Source organism: Oncorhynchus kisutch, linkage group LG13 (genome assembly GCF_002021735.2).
Source record: "Oncorhynchus kisutch isolate 150728-3 linkage group LG13, Okis_V2, whole genome shotgun sequence".
Lineage (NCBI taxonomy): Eukaryota > Metazoa > Chordata > Actinopteri > Salmoniformes > Salmonidae > Oncorhynchus > Oncorhynchus kisutch.
In genome coordinates, this window is record NC_034186.2 from 57,933,872 (window position 1) to 57,951,815 (window position 17,944).

The following is a 17,944-nucleotide window of genomic DNA, read 5'->3' on the forward strand; positions in this document are numbered from 1 at the left end:
TTTCGTGAGCCAATGCTAACTAGCATCAGCACAATGACTGGAAGTCTATAGTATCTACTAGCATACTATAAAAATGTATCCATAGTTCATCTGACTCTGGGTAAGTAGATAAAGGGCTTTATTGCCAAAATCTTGAAGTTTCCCTTTCAGTAACCTTCTGTTTTATGTAGCTGTTGGAACCCCCCAAAAAAATCCAATCATTTCAAACCTTTGAAATCGGATTTTTACATTTAACTTGAACATTAAATTACTTCACCTATCATGCAGTGCGGATAGAGCAGCTTGCTATGAAGCGGGCAAGCGCTAGGTATCTAGTGATGACATGCATTATCTGAATTAGGCTCAAATAATTATCTGGGATCCTTGGGACATTCCTACCCCATTTGAAGTTGAAATTTTAAAAGATTAAGGGTTATGGTTAAGGTGAGGGTTTAGGGTAGGGACGTTCCAAGGACGTTGGATAGCACTGACTTTTGGCAAATCCGATTGTGACTCGCTCCGTTGAGAAATGGTAATCAGAAACAGAGATTATGGACTGCTTTGCTAGCGCTGATTGGAATATGTTCTGAGACTCCGCAGATAACAACGACAAGCTAACCACCTCTGTCACCGGCTTCATAAGTAAATGCATCGGAGACGTTGTCCCCACAGTGAAGGTTCGCTGCTCCTCCAATAAAATACTGCATCTACCAACATGCACACACTCACATACAATCCTAATTTACACTGCTGCTACTCTGTTTTAGTATATATCCTGATGCCTAGTCACCTTACCCCTATACATATCTACCTCTATCACTCCAGTATGCCTGCACATCGTAAGTATGGTATAGAAACTACCCATGTATAGTTGAAGTCTGAAGTTTACATACACCTTAGCCAAATACATTTAAACTCAGTTTTTCACAATTCCTGACGTTTAATCCTAGTAAAAACTCCCTGTTTTAGGTCAGTTAAGATCAACACTTTATTTTAAGAATGTGAAAGTTCTATTTTTGTTCTATTTTTGTTTCATCAGACCAGAGGACATTTCTACAAAAAAAGTACGATCTTTGTCCCTATGTGCAGTTGCAAACCCTAGTCTGGCTTTTTTTATGGCGGTTTTGGAGCAGTGGTTTCTTCCTTGCTGAGCGGCCTTTCAGGTTATATTGATATAGGACTCGTTTTACTGTGGATATAGATACTTTTGTACCTGTTTCCTCCAGCATCTTCACAAGGGCTTTTGCTCTTGTTCTGGGATTGATTTGCACTTTTCACACCAAAGTATGTTAATCTCTAGGAGACCGACTGCGTCTCCTCCCTGACGGCTGTGTGGTCCCATGGTGTTTATACTTGCGTAATATTGTTTGTACAGATGAACGTGGTACCTTCAGGCATGTGTAAATTGCTCCCAAGGATGAACCAGACTTGTGGTGGTCTACAAATTATTTGCTGATTTCTTTTGATTTTCCCATGATGTCAAGCAAAGAGGCAAGTTTGAAGGTAGGCCTTGAAATACATCCACAGGTAAACCTCCAATTGACTTAAATGATGTCAGAAGCTTCTAAAGCCATGACATCATTTTCTGGAATTTTCTAAGCTGTTTAAAGGCACAGTCAATTTAAGAGTATGTAAACTTCTGACCCACTGGAAATGTGATACAGTGAATGAGAAGTGAAATAATCTTTCTGTAAACAATTGTTGGAAAAATGACTTGTGTCATGCACAAAGTAGATGTCCTAACTGACTTGCCAAAACTATAGCTTGTTAACAAGAAATTTGTGGAGTGGTTGAAAAACAAGTTTTAATGACTCCAACCTAAGTGTATGTAAACTTCCGACTTCAACTGTATATAGCTTCTTACTTTCTCCAGTTGTTTTCATTTCTTATTTTTATTGTGTGTGTGTTTTTCTACCACATTAAATGTTTTTGTGCTACATTGATATTGATTACTATATTGCTGGGTTTGGAGCTTGCAAGAAAGGCATTTCACTGTACTTGTGCACGTGGCATAAAAAGCTCGAAACTTAAACTGCGGAAACTTGCAAGGGTTAAAGAGCCCAATATACATCAAAGCACCAGCTCCCCCGCCAAGACCTTCATGCGCTCTCGGCTCTGCCTTATATCAGTTTCTCAGAGTCCCGGGCAGAGTTTAGCAAGCAGGAACAGGTTCGAGCAATTAGTTCATTATTTGGACATGTCTTTCCTTGTAAGCTGTCCTACAGTTTCATCACAGCATGACACCAGATAAAGGGGCGTGACTACTTTAGGGGTTGGGCAGAGGAGAGGTAAAAAAACACAGACAACTGTATTCTCTCATGTTTAGACCTGACACAGCAAGACCCCAGCCATTCCTGAGCTAAACAGACGGCGTTATAGGTAAGGATCCTTTTATTTTAGGATGATATAAACTGTATTTGATTAACTTCCCATTTATAACAAGCATTAAGTTAATCAACTTTGCTTTTGTAAAGTAGAACAAAGGAAATTGGGATTTTGCGTGTTGTATCAATGTCCAATTAAATGTAAGTATCTCCTAGAGAGGATTGCAAATGTTATTGCCTATCATGAGGCATTAAAAACACATCTATATCCGGTTTCTAGAGGTGTCAGCGTTATTTGCCCAATGTGGCCATTTGTGTAAAGGCAATGTCAGGAGAGCTGCACATTGGTGGGGGGGAAATCATTTTCATATTCTGCATACTTACAGTGCCTTTAGAAAGTGTTCTCAACGCTTGACTTTTGCAAAATGTTGTTGTGTTACAGCCAGGATTTGAAATAGATTCATTTAGATTTTTTTTCACTGTCCTACGTACAATACTCCATAATGTGAATGTGGATTTATGTTTTTTGACATTTTTGCAATTGATAAAAAAATGAAAAGCTGAAATGTCTTGAGTCAATAACTATTCAATTATGTTCAGGAGTAAAAATGAGCTTAAGTCACATAAGTTGCATTGACTCACTATGTGTGCAATAATATTGTTTAACATGATTTTTTAATGACCTCATCGCTGTACCCCACACATACAATTATCTGAAAGTTTCCTCAGTGAAGCAGTGAATTTCCAACACAGATTCAACCACAAAGACCCTGAAAGTTTTCCAATGCCTCGCAAAGAAGGGCACCTATTGGTATTTGGGTAAAAAAAAACAGACAGTGAATATCCCTTTGAGCATGGTGAAGTTATTAATTACACTTTGGCTGGTGTATCAATATTCCCAGTCACTACAAAGATGCAGGTATCCTTCCTAACTCAGTTGCTGGAGAGGAAGGAAACCGCTCAGAGATTTCACCATGAGGCCAATGGTGACTTTAAAACAATGGCTATAATAGGGGAAAATGACTGAGGATGGATCAACAACATTTTAGTTCCTTCACAATATTAACCTAATTGATGGAGTTAAAAGAAGGAAGCCTGTACAGAATCAAACATAATCCAAAACATGCATCCTGTTTGCAACAAGGCACTAAAGTAATATCGAAAAAAATGTGTCAAAGCAATTAACATTTTGTTTGGGGCAAATCCAATACAACACAATACTGAGTACATATTTTCAAGTATAGTGGTGGCTGCATCATGTTATGTGTACGCTTAAGGACTGTGGAGTTTTTCAGGATAAAAAAGAAACGGAATGGAGCTAAGCACAGGCAAAATTCTAGAGGAAAACCTGGTTCAATCTATTTTCCACCAGACACTGGGAGAGTCATTCACCTTTCAGCGGGACATTAACACAAGGCCAGATATACACTGGAGTTGCTTACCAAGAAGACAGTGAATGTTCCTGAGTGGCTGAGTTACAGATTTGACTTAAATCTATGGCAAGACCTTAAAATGGTTGTCTAGAAATGATCAACAACCAATTTGGCAGAGCTTAAAGAATTTTGAAAATAATAATGGGCAAATGTTGCACAATGCAGGTGTGGAAAGCTCTTAGAGACTTACCCAGAAAGACTTACAGCTATAATCACTGTCAAATGTTATTCTACAAAGAAATGACTCCGGGGTGTGAATACTTAGAGATGCGTATTTCTGTATTTCATTTTCAATACATTTGCAAAATTAAAAAATAACATGTTTTCACTTTGTCATTATGGGCTATTGTGTGTAGATGGGTGAACTTTGAGGCTGTAACACAACAAAAAGTTAAGGAGTGTGAATACCTTCTAAAGGCACTGTACATGCTCATAGTTTAGAAATTCCCTCTTTGCTTGAATAGCATGAGCTATGAATTCATTATTGTAATGTGTGGTCACTCCCAAGATAAGATCTTTTCAAATAATTGTAGTGTTGGGAACAGAAATAGGGACCACAATATACTGTATTTCATGGCAGGCCACAAATGGTAACTAAAAGGTATTTACCTATCTTGATGTCTGTCCCTCAGACAGCTTTGCTCCTATACATCATAATCTACACTGAGTGTACAAAACATTAGGAACACCTTCCTACTGAGTTTCACCCCCTTTTGCCCTCAGAACAGCCTCAATTCGTCAGGGCATGGACTCTACAATGTGTCAAATGTGTTCCACAGGGATGCTGTCCCATGTTGACTCCAATACTTTCCACAGGTGTGGATGTCCTTTGGGTGGTGGACCATTCTTGATACACACGGGAAACTGTTGAGTGTGAAAAACCCAGCAGCATTGCAGTTCTTGACACCACTCAAACCGGTGCACCTGGCACCTACTAACATACCCCTTTCAAAGGCACTTTCATATTTTATCTTGCCCATTCACCCTCTGAATGGCACACATACACAATCCATGTCTCATTTGTGTCAATGCAAAAAAAAAAACATTCTTTAACCTGTCTCTTCCCCTTCATCTACACTGATTTGAAGTGGATTTAACAGTCGACCTCGAGATCATAGCTTTCACCTGGTCAGTCTGTCATGAAAAGAGCAGTTTTGTACACTCAGTGTATATTGTTACTATGCCAATGAATGACAAATGGATGGCACACAACACAGGATGTGACTTTTTGTTCCTGTGTAGAGTATGAAATAACGTGTTTGACAATTTTACCCAGCTGGCATAAATAGGGTACTGCTCTATCTGGGAGTGCCTCAATTATAGTTGGTTGGTTTTGATTGGATTAGAATACCAGTTTAGAATTAACCGAATTTCCACCTTACTATATGAGAAACTGAAATTGTCCAGATACCCATACTACATACAGTTGAGGTCGGAAGTTCACATACACTTAGGTTGGAGTCATAAACACATTTTTCAACCACTCCACAAATTTCTTGTTAACAATCTATAGTTTTGGCAAGTCGGTTAGGACATCTACTTTGTGCATGACACAAGTAATTTTTCCAACAATTGTTTACAGACAGATTATTTCACTTACCATTCACTGTATCACAATTCCAGTGGGTCAGAAGTTTACATACACTAAGTTGACTGTGCCTTTAAACAGCTTGGAAAAGTCCAGAAAACGTCATCATGGCTTTAGAAGCCTCTGATAGGCTAATTGACATAATTTGAGTCAATTGGAGGTGTACCTGTGGATCTATTTCAAGGCTGACCTTCAACCTCAGTGCCTCTTTGCTTGACATCATGGGAAAATCAAAATAAATCAGCCAAGACGTCAGAAAAAAATGTGTAGACCTCCACAAGTCTACACATTTCCAAAAACCTGAAGGTACCACATTCATTTGTACAAACAATAGTACGCAAGTATAAACACCATAGGACCACACAGCCGTCATATCACTCTGGAAGGAGATGCATTCCGTCTCCTAGATATGAACGTACTTTGGTGCGAAAACTTCAAATCAATCCCAGAGCAACAGCAAAGGACCTTGTGAAGATGCTGGAGGAAATCGGTACAAAAGTATCTATATCCACAGTAAAATGAGTCCTATATCGACATAACCTGAAAGGCCACTCAGCAAGGAAGAAGCCACTACTCCAAAACCGCCATAAAAAAGACAGACTACGGTTTGCAACTGCACATGGGGACAAAGATCGTACTTTTTGTAGAAATGTCCTCTGGTCTGATGAAACATAAATAGAACTGTTTGGCCATAATAACCATCGTTATGTTTGGAGGAAAAAGGGGGAGGCCTGCAAGCCGAAGAACACCATCCCAACTGTGAAGCATGGAGGTGGCAGCATCATGTTATGAGGGGGCTTTGCTGCAGGAGGGACTGGTGCACATCACAAAATAGATGGCATCATGAGGATGGGGAATTATGTGGATATATTGAAGCAACATCTCAAGACATCAGTCAGGAAGTTAAAGCTTGGTCGCAAATGGGTCTTCCAAATGGATAATGACACCAAGCATACTTTCAAAGTTGTGGCAAAATGGCTTAACGACAACAAAGTCAAGGTATTGGAGTGGCCATCACAAAACCCTGACCTCAATCCTATAGAACATTTGTGGGCAGAACTGAAAAGCGTGTGTGAGCAAGGAGGCCTACAAACCTAACTCAGTTACACCAGCTCTGTCAGGAGGAATGGGCCAAAATTCACCAAACTTATTGTAGGAAGCTTGTGGAAGGCTACCTGAAACGTTTGACCCAAGTTAAACAATTTAAAGGCAATGCTACCAAATACTAATTGAGTGTATGTAAACTTCTGACCCACTGAGAATGTGATGAAAGAAATAAAAGCTGAAATAAATCGTTCTCTCTACTATTATTCTGACATTTCACATTCTTTAAGTAAAGTGGTGATCCTGACCTAAGACAGGGAATTTTTACTATGATTAAATGTCAAGAATTGTGAAAAACTGAGTGTAAATGTATTTGGCTAAGGTTCTAACTTCAGCTGTGCTTAAACTGCATACTTTGTACTCATCGTTGCATACTATTTAGTACATACCATTTAGTAAAAAGTATGCCATATGCCACCGCCACAGTGTAGTAGTGACTCCTGATTGGCTGAGTAGGTGGGGTGGGACCGAGTGCGGGTAGATTTTTCCAAATTCAACAGACATGCATGCTTTAACCAGCCTGATAATAGCTATTTTGTATAATTGCTTATTTCCAATTTGATTAATTTCTGTAAACTCTGAATAGGAATGGAGTTATAAGCCTCCTCAGCTAGTTATAGGCAGACTATCACATTCGACCCCGTAGCCCATATAGCATCTATCCTATTTAGAAAGGACTGAAGACAGAAAAATATCATTTGGTTCCATTTTAACATATTTATTCGTGAAACCAGGTAACCTAGTACACACAGCAAAACATTTCAAATGTTCAAATCAAAAGGCTATTGCACAGAAAAACGTGGATAGTCAGGTGCATCGCAAGTTCAGAATCACTGGACAGCAACATAATAAACAAAAGCACTTATCATTGGGAACAAGATCAGAAGGACTGCTAAGGCTTGATCCATAAAGTAAATAAATAGGTGGCCTAGCCTACAAAACTAAAACAATCTATATGTTCATAATCAAAAGGCCTGATTTAACGATGACATCAATAATGACATCATGTTGAGTCCCCGGTGCAGACACATTCAGAAAGAGCTCTGAGGAAGGTCAAGAGAAAAATAAAAACTTTTCAGTGAGAAAACAGAAATCCACTTTTTGGATTTAAAAATTAATAAAAAATAAAGCTTCTGTTTTCAAAGATGTGATAATTTTAAGGAGAACAAAAACTACTTTGCCTACATTTGAACACTACCACAGAGGCTTTGCTTTTTGGCATCTTCACAATTACGTATCCTAGTTTTGTTGTTTGGCTACTTGAAGAGAACTAGGACCTATCACTGGCAGCCCACCTCTTCCAATGCATTGTGGAAAAGTGTGGATTGTATATAAACCATACTCGATTTTCAAAAATTCACATATTAAAACATATTTTGTAATACTGACAATGCCTCATGCGCGACTGCGCTGTTTCCTCGCTATTTGTTGATTTCGCTAGGGCATTCCCATATCCAGTGGTGTAAAGTAGCCTAAGTAAGTAAAAAAAAAACTTTAAAGTACTACTTAAGTAGTTATTTGCGGTATTTTTACTTTATTTTACTATTTCTATTTTTGACAACTTTTACTTAAACTAGATTCCTAAAGAAAAGAATGTACTTTTTACTCCATGCATGTTCCCTGACACCCAAAAGTACTCGTTACATTTTCAATGCTTGACAAGACAGGAACAGAACATCCTGGTCATCCCTACTGATCTGGTGGACTCACTAAACACACAAGCTTTGTTTGCCAAATATGTATAAGTGTTGGAGTGTGCTCCTGGCTATCCATAAAATAAATACACGAAAAATGTACTGGTTGGTTTGCTTAATATCAGTCATTTGAAATGATTTATACCTGAACTTTTGATACTTAAGTATATTTTAGCATTGGTATTTACTTTTGAAACAAGTTCATTTAAAACCAAATACTTTTAGACTTTTGCTGAAGTAGTATTTCACTGTGTAACTTTCACTTTTACTTTTACTTTCATCTTTACTTTTACTCAAGTATGACATTTGGGTTCTTTTTCCACCATGCCCATATCTAATTGATTTGTCAAAGCCCAAATGAGTATGACATCTAGGCATTTAAAGTATAATTGATTTTCAAAATGTTGCTTACTATTAAACTTTACTTTTTCACATTCTCAAACAGCCTACTATTTTGGACGGTTGCAACACTGTTTGCTTTAGTTCCTAGTCAACAGACACATCCTTCTCTCCCACTCCATTATAATCTTGGAATTCTCTCTTTGTCTTTGTAACTTTGAGAGAATAGGGTGTACTTACAGTTACCTACCCTAACACCAGTACTATAACAAATGTTATGTAGAGGTAAATGCTTTAGTCGTTTTTGGTCAACATTTTTCTAATTTCTGATCTTGACCTCACTGCCCACTCCCCACCAAACCCCTAGATGGCGTACTCCACCAAAACTCTTGCTGCTGGCTCGTTTGGGAAGGTATACAAGGAGAAGTACAATGACACCTGGGCTGCAATCAAGAAGGTGCCACAACACTTAATCAATAGGAGAGACCTGGAGAGAGAGTGTCAAGTATACAAGTGAGTATGACAGACAATGTGCTATCATGGTATGTTGCTAAATGATATCAGCCCAGAGGGAAAGTATTTTGAGCCGTGGTCTTTTTTTCATCTCTGAAGAAAAATGGAAGATCTCAATTTTGTATCATTTAGCGATCCCTTATATCTGAACTGTTTCTCCTAAGAGAATTCATTCTTGAAATCTTCAGGAGACAAATGAGCTTGAATTGAGACTTCCATTTGAGAAGCATGAGAAATAGATGAGATCTTATCATTGTCTCCACATGAGCTCATGAATGTCTCATTTATTGCGCCAGAAAAGCCTTTTTGAGCATCAAGGAGATATATACACAGTGATGTAAAGTACTTAAGTAAAAACACTTCACAGTACTACTTAAGTAGTTTTTTTTGGGTATCTGTACTTTACTACATTTACTACATTCCTTAAGAAAATATTGTACCTTTTACTCCATACATTTTCCTTGACACCCAAAAGTGCTCGTTATATTTTGAAGGGATTTACGCACTTATCAACCTAACATCCCTGGTCTGATCTCTGATCTGGCGGACTCCCTAAACACACATGATGTCTGAATGTTGTGCTTTTTTTTACAGAAATGTTAATCTCTGCAAAATGTATATCTAAATTTCTGTAAATAAAAAAAATACGGTGCCATCTGGTTTGCTTAATATAAGTTTGCTAAATTGAAATTATTTATACTTTTACTTTTGATACTTCAGTATATATATTTTTTATTACCCTGTTTTCTCCCCAACTTCGTGGTATCCAATAGTTTTTTTGTTGTTGTAGCTAATAGCTTGTCTCATCGCTACAACTCCCGTACGGGCTCGGGAGAGAGGAAGGTCGAAAGCCATGCATCCTCCGAAACACAACCCAACCAAGCCGCACCAATGTGTCGGAGGAAACACCGTGCTCCTGGCGACCTGGTTAGCGTGCACTGCGCCCGGCCTGCCACAGGAATCACTGGTGCGCGATGAGACAAGGACATCCCTACCGGCCAACCCCTCCCTAACCCGGGCTACGCTAGGCCAATTGTGCGTCGCCCCACGGACCTCCTGGTTGCGGCCGGTTACGACAGAGCCTGGGCGCGAACCCAGAGTCTCTGATGGCACAGCTGGCGCTGCAGTACAGCGCCCTTAACCACTGCGCCACCCGGGAGGCCCGTTTTGATATTTTAACATGCGTGTCGTGATCGCGTTTGGTGTAGGGGGACAAAATACATTTATGCACGATAGCGCAGGCTCGCAGCCAGTTTGGGTTCCGTCTAAGTGTATGTAAACTTCCGACTTTAACTGTATACATTCTATAAATGTGCATGCATTAAACACATTCAAGTTTCACAACAACACATTCTTTAAATGTTAACTACTTTTAATGTTTAATGAACTAAAAAATACCCCAAAAGAGTGACTGGGAAGAGGTTAGATTGCTTTTAATACAAAGTCATATTGCTTGTAAAATAACAAAATAGTCCAAAAAATTGGTGTGTAATTGAAAGTGCTGTCATTAACCCTACACAAAAAAATAGGAGCTGGCGCACACCCCCACCAAAAAAGTTGGTATAGGTGCTGACTAACTGGCACGTAAACTGCATTCTATTAAAACATAAAGAGAGTTAAATACTATATACAGGCTCCCAGTAATTTATTGGGTAAACCACAAACGTTTTCACCACCCCATTTAGACAAAGCCAAAGTGTAAAACTCCCTGCAAATGCCTGGGGGAGCTGCCTAAAAAGCTGTCAGTCAGCACATACCAGCTCATAACTGGTACAAACTGTACCACCTCCACACCTAGTGAAACTCTATTATAAATACTGAAAATGATTGCAAAAATCTTACATGTGTCAAAATGGACCTGGTGTTCAACTTAAATGCAGCTTAACCCATATGAAATGACATAATGTATTAGGGTTTAGGGCTGGGAATTGCCAGGGACAATACAATATTATCGTGATACTTTGGTGACGATACGATATGTTTTGCGATTCTCACTATTCTATATGTATTGCAATTCCATACTGTGATTTTATTGTGATTCAATGTTCCAAACATGACCGTCTGCTACAGTGAGACGAGTGAGCCATGAGAAGATGCCGAAAACAAATTGAATGCCTTTTTGTGCAGGTACAGCCAACTAGCGCAAAAAAAAAATATTGTGGCATTTTCATAACGATTCAATATAGTGTCAAAGATAATATCCTGATATGTAACTGTATATATTTTTTTCCACATCACTATTGGGGTTGTCCCGATGCCAAAATATTACCAACAAAACAATGTAGACAAGGACATTGTTGCAACCGAGGACAGACGATTTTTACACGCTACGCGCTTCAGCACTCAGCAATCCCGTTCTATGAGTTTGTTAGGCCTACCACTTCCTGGCTGAGCCGTTGTTATTTCCACTTCACAATAACAGCACTTACATTTGCACGGGGCTGCTCTAGCAGGGCAGAAATCTGACCAACTGACTCGTTGGAAAGGTGGCATCCTATGACGGTGCCAAGTTCAAAGTCACTGAGCTCTTCAGTAAGGCCATTCTATTACCAAAGAGTGTCTATTGAGATTGCATGGCTGTGTGCTCAATTTTATACACCTGTCAGCACTGGGTGTAGCTGACATGACCAAATCCACTAATTTGAAGGAGTGTCCATATACTTTTGTGTTTATATAGTGTATGTGGTTGTTTCTCTTAAGAGCTCTTAAGGATCCGCCCCTTTTTGACCCAAATCTAACTGCCTGTAGCTCAGGACCTGAAGCAAGGATATGCATATTCCTGATACCATTTGAAAGGAAACACTTTAAAGTTTGTGGAAATCTGAAATTAATATAGGAGAATAAAACACATTAGATCTGGTAAAAGATAATACAAAGAAAAAAGCATGCGAGAGAAAGGCCATGATGCATTATTCCAGCACAATACATGGCAGCAATGTATGTGCAAAGTTTTAGACTGATCCAATGAACCATTTTATTTCTGTTCAAAATTTGGTTCCAAGACTGCCCAAATGTGCCTAAATGGTTTATTAATAAGTTCCTAACTGTGCACTCTCCCCGAACTATAGCATGGTATTCTTTCACTGTAACAGCTGCTGTAAATTGGACTGTGCCGTTAGATTAACAAGAATTTAAGCTTTCTGCCGATATCAGATATGTCTATGTCCTGGGAAATGTTCTTGTTACTTACAACCTTATGCTAATCACATTAGCCTACATTAGCTCAACCATCCGCGGGGACCAACTGATCCTGTAGAGGTTAAGTAGACATTTTGAAATGTAAGAAAATGCTCTTAGTCTCATTTTGGTGTTAAAGAGATATAATTTGTGTCTAGGAGAAACAAAGGGGGAAAATATGGTCTCTTCTTGGGCTTTGCTTTGCTATAGGAGAGATGGTGCTGATGAAGGTCACTACAGAAGTGATTAGTTGTGCTGTCTGTAGACTCCAGTGCCCTCAACTCTTTCTCCCCATTTTCTTTCACACTTTGTCTGTGATCTGGGACTCCAGTAAAGCGATTCATCCTAACATAGTGAAGCTTCTGGGTAATCCAACACTCAAGGACTCTAAGTGGATCATCCCCATGGAGTTCATCTTTGGAGAGGAACTGGAGACAACCATCTTCAAATCACAAAAATCTCAAATACAGGTAGGTCTATGGATCCCAATGCTGCCACCAAACACACATGCGACAGTGTTGATGGAAGTTCACAGAAAAACTCATATTTCATAAATACATATCTAAGCCTACAGGATTTTCAGGGGGTGTTCCAAACATTATTACAAAAAAGTGCAAGTTAACTCATCAGTTGGTAATGAAAGCCTTTCATCTCCCACAGTTAACTCCATCTATAAAGGCCACCATCATCACAGGCATGTGTGAAGGACTACTTCACCTACACAGCAAAGATATCGTCCATCAAGACCTCAAGCCTGAGAACATCATGGTGAGACAGGCATTATAATGTTTTTTGTTGTTTTAATGTTCTTCATTAATTATGCAAGACTTCCGAAGCAGTAGTTAATCTGTTATTGGGAATAAAGGACGCTAAATTATTTAGCATTATCACGCTAAATGCTTCGATTAGATATAAAACTATATTTTTCCATCCCTTTCAAATGATCTCTTCCAGGTAGAGCATGACACTCACAGAGCTGTGATCATTGATATGGGACTGGCCAAATTCTTCCGCAATGGCCTAAATTCTGCCGTGGATATGGGTAACGAGGCCTACTCTCCACCTGAGGTCCTGCAGAGGCGGGGCCACCGAGACCAGCGTTCGGACGTGTGGGCTATGGGTAAAATCATTGCTGAACTCTGTGCCAGAGTCAGGCTGCACACCCCCAGTGTCTGTCCGGCTAAGATCCATGAGATCCTCAGTCTCCAAGGACAGCAGTACTGTAACGCTGTCTGTAGGATGGTGCAGAGTGACCCCACAGTGCGAGCCACCATGGCCGGGATCATGCCAGAGATACGAAAGGCAGTGGGAGGTGGCAACACCGAGGAACAACAAAGAGGACATCTTCCAACACCCTTTCCTCACACTGAGATAAAAGTCACATCGCCACGTCCTCAAGCTCCTGTACAGCAATCACTCCCTCTATCAAGAGCTGAGTGCGCAGCCTCACCAAGGCCTGAGGTCAAGACGCTAGTGCGAGCTCCTGTGCGAGCGCCTTCTCCATCGAGATGGGAGCGTGCAGCCTTGCCAAAGACTGAGGTCAAGACTGAGGTCAAGACAACACTGCAACCACAACCCGTACAGCGTTCACCTTCCCCGTCAAGGTGGGAGCGTGCAGCCTTGCCAAAGACTGAGGTCAAGGCGACACTGCAACCACAACCCGTACAGCGTTCACCTTCCCCGTCAAGGTGGGAGCGTGCAGCCTTGCCAAAGACTGAGGTCAAGGCGACACTGCAACCACAACCCGTACAGCGTTCATCTTCCCCGTCAAGATGGGAGCGTGCAGCCTCTCCAAATCCTGAAGTCAAGAACTCATCATCTCCCCTTCCAAAGGTAGACCAGGGTAATGCACTGGTTCCATCAGGCATGGTTCAACCCAGTCAAGATGTCATGAAACAGCTTCTCTACGAAGAGGCCTTGAAGGGTCTCCCATGCCCACTCCCAACAACGGGCAAGGTGCGAATCCGCCGTTATGAGCAAAGGAATGGGGAAGTGGAGACTTGGGAGCAAAAGGAGGTGGAGACTGAAGGAGGGAGGATAGTCAAGTTTGAGGATGTGATGTTTAACAACAAGTCATAAGTAGGTTGTTGAGAGGTTGTGAAATAGTTGCGAGTTGATTTGACTCTGCTTCTGAAATAGTTGGGAGTTGATTTGACTCTGGTCACTCCCCTTATATCCTTCATTGTCAAAGTCTGACATTTTTATGGAGAAGGGGAAGAGTATATTTGGGAGATGGGACAAACTAATATAAGAATTCTAACATCCAGTGAAACTATACCAGATGTACTGTGCCTAAAAACAAAGTGGCACAATATCCCCCCCGAAAAAGACTATTAACAACAAGAGTTTTCTTGCACTGGTAAGAAGGAAACCTTTGAGTGAGTTAAGGTTGAGTAAGGATTTAGGCATGATCTTGAATGTACTATCACTTCTTCTAATGCTACATCATGTTACAGTATGGCTACAATGTTGCACAACTGGTTAGGTGACAGTGTACAGAGGCACCTGGAGTCAAATAACTATCTGTGAATGTTTTTGAAAACCTTTTGTTTTAGGAATCTCATCCTTGTTGCAAATCAGTTGACTCTTTAGTTCTATATCATACATTTGACTGTGTACATACAGTACCAGTCAAAAGTTTGGGCACTCCAACTCATTCAAGGGTTTATCTTTTCTATTTACTATGTTCTACATTGAGGAATAATAGTGAAGACATCAATACTTTGAAATAACACATATAGAATCATTGAACAACCAAAAAAGTGTTAAACAAATCAAAATCTATTTTATATTTGAGATTCTTCAAAGTAGCCACCCTTTGCCTTGATGACAGCTTTGGCATTCTCTCAACCAGCTTCACCTGGAATGCTTTTCCAACAGTCTTGAAGGAGTTCCCACACATGCTGAGCACTTGTTGGTTGCTTTACCTTCACTCTGCGGTCTAACTCATCCCAATCCATCTCAATTTGGTTGAGGTCGGGTGATTGTGGAGGCCAGGTCATCTGATGTAGCACTCCAACGCTCTCCTCCTTCTTGCTCAAATAGCCCTTACACAGCCTGGAGGTGTGTCGGGTCATTGTCCTGTTGAAAAACAAATGATAGTCCCGCTAATTGCTAACCAGATGGGGTGGTGTATTGCTGCAGAATGCTGTGGTAGCCATGCGGGTTAAGTGTGCCTTGAATTCCAAATAAATCACAGACAGTGTCACCAGCAAAGCACCCCCACACACCATCACACCTCCTCCTCCATGCTTCACAGTGGGAACTACACATGCAGAGATCATCAGTTCACCTACTCTGCGTCTTACAAAGACATGACGGTTGGAACCAAAAGTCAAAAATTTGGACTCGTTAGACCAAGGACAGATTTCCACCAGTCTAATGTCCATTGCTCGTGTTTCTTGGCCCAAGCAAGTCCCTTCTTCTTATTGGTGTCCTTTAGTAATGGTTTCTTTGCAGGAATTTGACCATGAAGGCCTGATTCACACAGTCTCCTCTGAACAGTTGATGTTGAGATGTGTCTGTTACTTGAACTCTGTGAAGCATTTATTTGGGCTGCAATCTGAGGTGCAGTTAACTCTGATGAACTTATCCTCTGCAGCAGAGATAACTCTGAGTCTTCCTTTCCTGCGAGCCAGTTTCATCATTGCGCTTGATGGTTTTTGCGACTGACTGCACATGAAGAACCTTTCAAAGTTCTTGAAATGTTCCGAATTGACTGACCTTTATGTCTTAAAGTAATGATGGACTCTCCTTTCTCTTTGCTTATTTGAACTGTTCCTTCAGTAATATGAACTTGGTCATTTTACCAAATATACCACACCTACCGTGTCACAACACAACTGCTCAAACGCATTAATTTGTGGAATTTCTTTCCTGCATTTTAACAAGGCACACCTGTTAACTGAAATGCTTTCCAAGTGACTACCTCATGAAGCTGGTTGAGAGAATGCCAAGTGTGAAAAGCTGTCATCAAGGCAAAGTGCAGCTACTTTGAAGAATCTACATGATTCCATATGTGTTATTTCATAGTTTTGATGTCTTCACTGTTATTCTAGAAAATAGTTTTAAAAAATGTAAAAACCATTGAATGAGTAAGTTGTCCAAACTTTTGACTGGTACTATAATAATAAGCATTTGTTTTGTATCATCTAAGACAAAAAGTTGTAACATTTTTTTTACTCTTAAGAATAAAAGCATATATTTATGAAAATGACTGTGTTATCCTCTTTACACCAACAGTGTTCAAAATAACCTTTTGCAAGACTGTTAACCAGAGCTTTGTTCAGCAACAGAAACTGTGTCCCACACAGTTCATCCACTTCATCCCATCAGAAGGAACTTCAATGGTGTTTGAGTAATCATTTTGTTAATCAATCATTGTATAAAGTCACTCTGGACTGTGCAGGCTTCATTGAGAGAAGAGAAATTAAATCAGAAGTATCACATTGTCAGTGAGCTCCATCTTCTGGCGCAGGCACCCTGGACATTATATCCACATCATAATGGAGTGAAAGTCAAGTTCAACATCGACTGAAGCCAAAGAGCGCACATACAGACATGATAATACAACATCACGATATGATAATAAACCATGGCATGAAGTGATAAAAGGTACATACTGTACGTACATGTAGCATACGTCTTACGAATCACTACACAAGCATACGCTTTAGCATGCTTCAGGAAACTCAAATGTGAAGTCCTGCTGTGGTGGTCTGTGTGTGGTTCTCTGTACATCCCACTCATCGAATACAGGGTCTCTGTGTCATGCATAATCAGGCTTCATATGGAGTAGAAAAGGTAAAGACATAGACTACATAGTGAAGCAGGTCATCCACGAGATTCCTAGATCAGATAGTAGCGCACACACAAAACTCAACATACCTGCAGTCAGTGGAAGCCCATCTATCCCTATTGTCAGCATGCAACCACATGCACAGCTATCAGACATCCAATGTTTCTCTCTCACGTTATTTGATGCTATTTAGGCTTGCCATAACAAAGGGGTTGAATACTTATTGACTCAAGACATTTCAGCTTTTAATTTGAAATTAATTTGTAAACATTTCAAAAAACATAATTCCACTTTCACATGGGGTATTGTGTAAAGACCAGTAAAAAATCTCAATTTAATCAATTTTAAATTCAGGCTGTAACACAAAAATGTGGAATAAATCAAGGGGTATGAATACTTTCTGAAGGCACTGTAATTGGTGGAACGACCCATATGCTACAGCATTATCAGTGGCTGAAAGAGGTTTTTCATGTATTTATTCTATCAACTAGTCTTGCTATCACTAGAAACCGGTTCCATTCATAAATCTCGACCTGAAGTTTAATCAAAAGTAAAGTGAAAGGACAAATAGAACAAGACAGGGTTTCTAAGGCAACAGTGTTTTCAGGAGCAACTCTGGTGCTGTAGATATAGTATATTTAAGCAAAAAGCCCTGAGGGGGTGTGTTATATGGCCAATATACTACGGCTAAGGGTTGCCTGGATATAGCACTTAGCCATGGTATATTGGCCATATACCACAAACCCCCGAGGTGCCTTATTGCTATTATAAACTGGTTACTAACTGAATTAGAGTAGTAAAAATATATGTTTTGTCATACACGTGATGTGCAGGGAGGGGTATGAGGAAATGGATGTAGCTCCAGTTGAAGTCGGAAGTTTACATACACTTAGGTTGGAGTCATTAAAACTTGTTTTTCAACCAATGACACAAGTAATTTTTCCAACAGTTTACAGACAGATTATTTCACTTATCATTCACTGTATCACAATTCC

General features: G+C 39.9%; 1 protein-coding gene across 1 annotated transcript; it reads left to right on the forward strand.

Moving 5' to 3' along the window:
• Window positions 1-2,297: 2,297 nt before the first annotated feature.
• LOC109901477 (serine/threonine-protein kinase Nek8-like) lies at window positions 2,298-16,364 on the forward strand. Its single transcript, XM_020497474.2, has 5 exons — window positions 2,298-2,358; window positions 8,829-8,974; window positions 12,483-12,621; window positions 12,812-12,919; window positions 13,106-16,364. The coding sequence occupies exons 2-5, from the start codon at window positions 8,829-8,831 to the stop codon at window positions 14,228-14,230; spliced, it is 1,518 nt and encodes a 505-aa protein (XP_020353063.2). The 5' UTR covers window positions 2,298-2,358; the 3' UTR covers window positions 14,231-16,364.
• The last annotated feature ends 1,580 nt before the right edge of the window (window positions 16,365-17,944 follow it).

What these genes read in the sequence shown, in the direction of transcription:
- LOC109901477 (XM_020497474.2), top strand. Translation starts at nt 8,829, where the DNA reads ATGGCGTACTCCACCAAAACTCTTGCTGCTGGCTCGTTTGGGAAGGTA. An exon ending in AGAGAGTGTCAAGTATACAA is followed by an intron (nt 8,975 to 12,482) that starts GTGAGTATGACA and finishes CTGGGACTCCAG; the next exon opens with TAAAGCGATTCATCCTAACA. An exon ending in CACAAAAATCTCAAATACAG is followed by an intron (nt 12,622 to 12,811) that starts GTAGGTCTATGG and finishes CATCTCCCACAG; the next exon opens with TTAACTCCATCTATAAAGGC.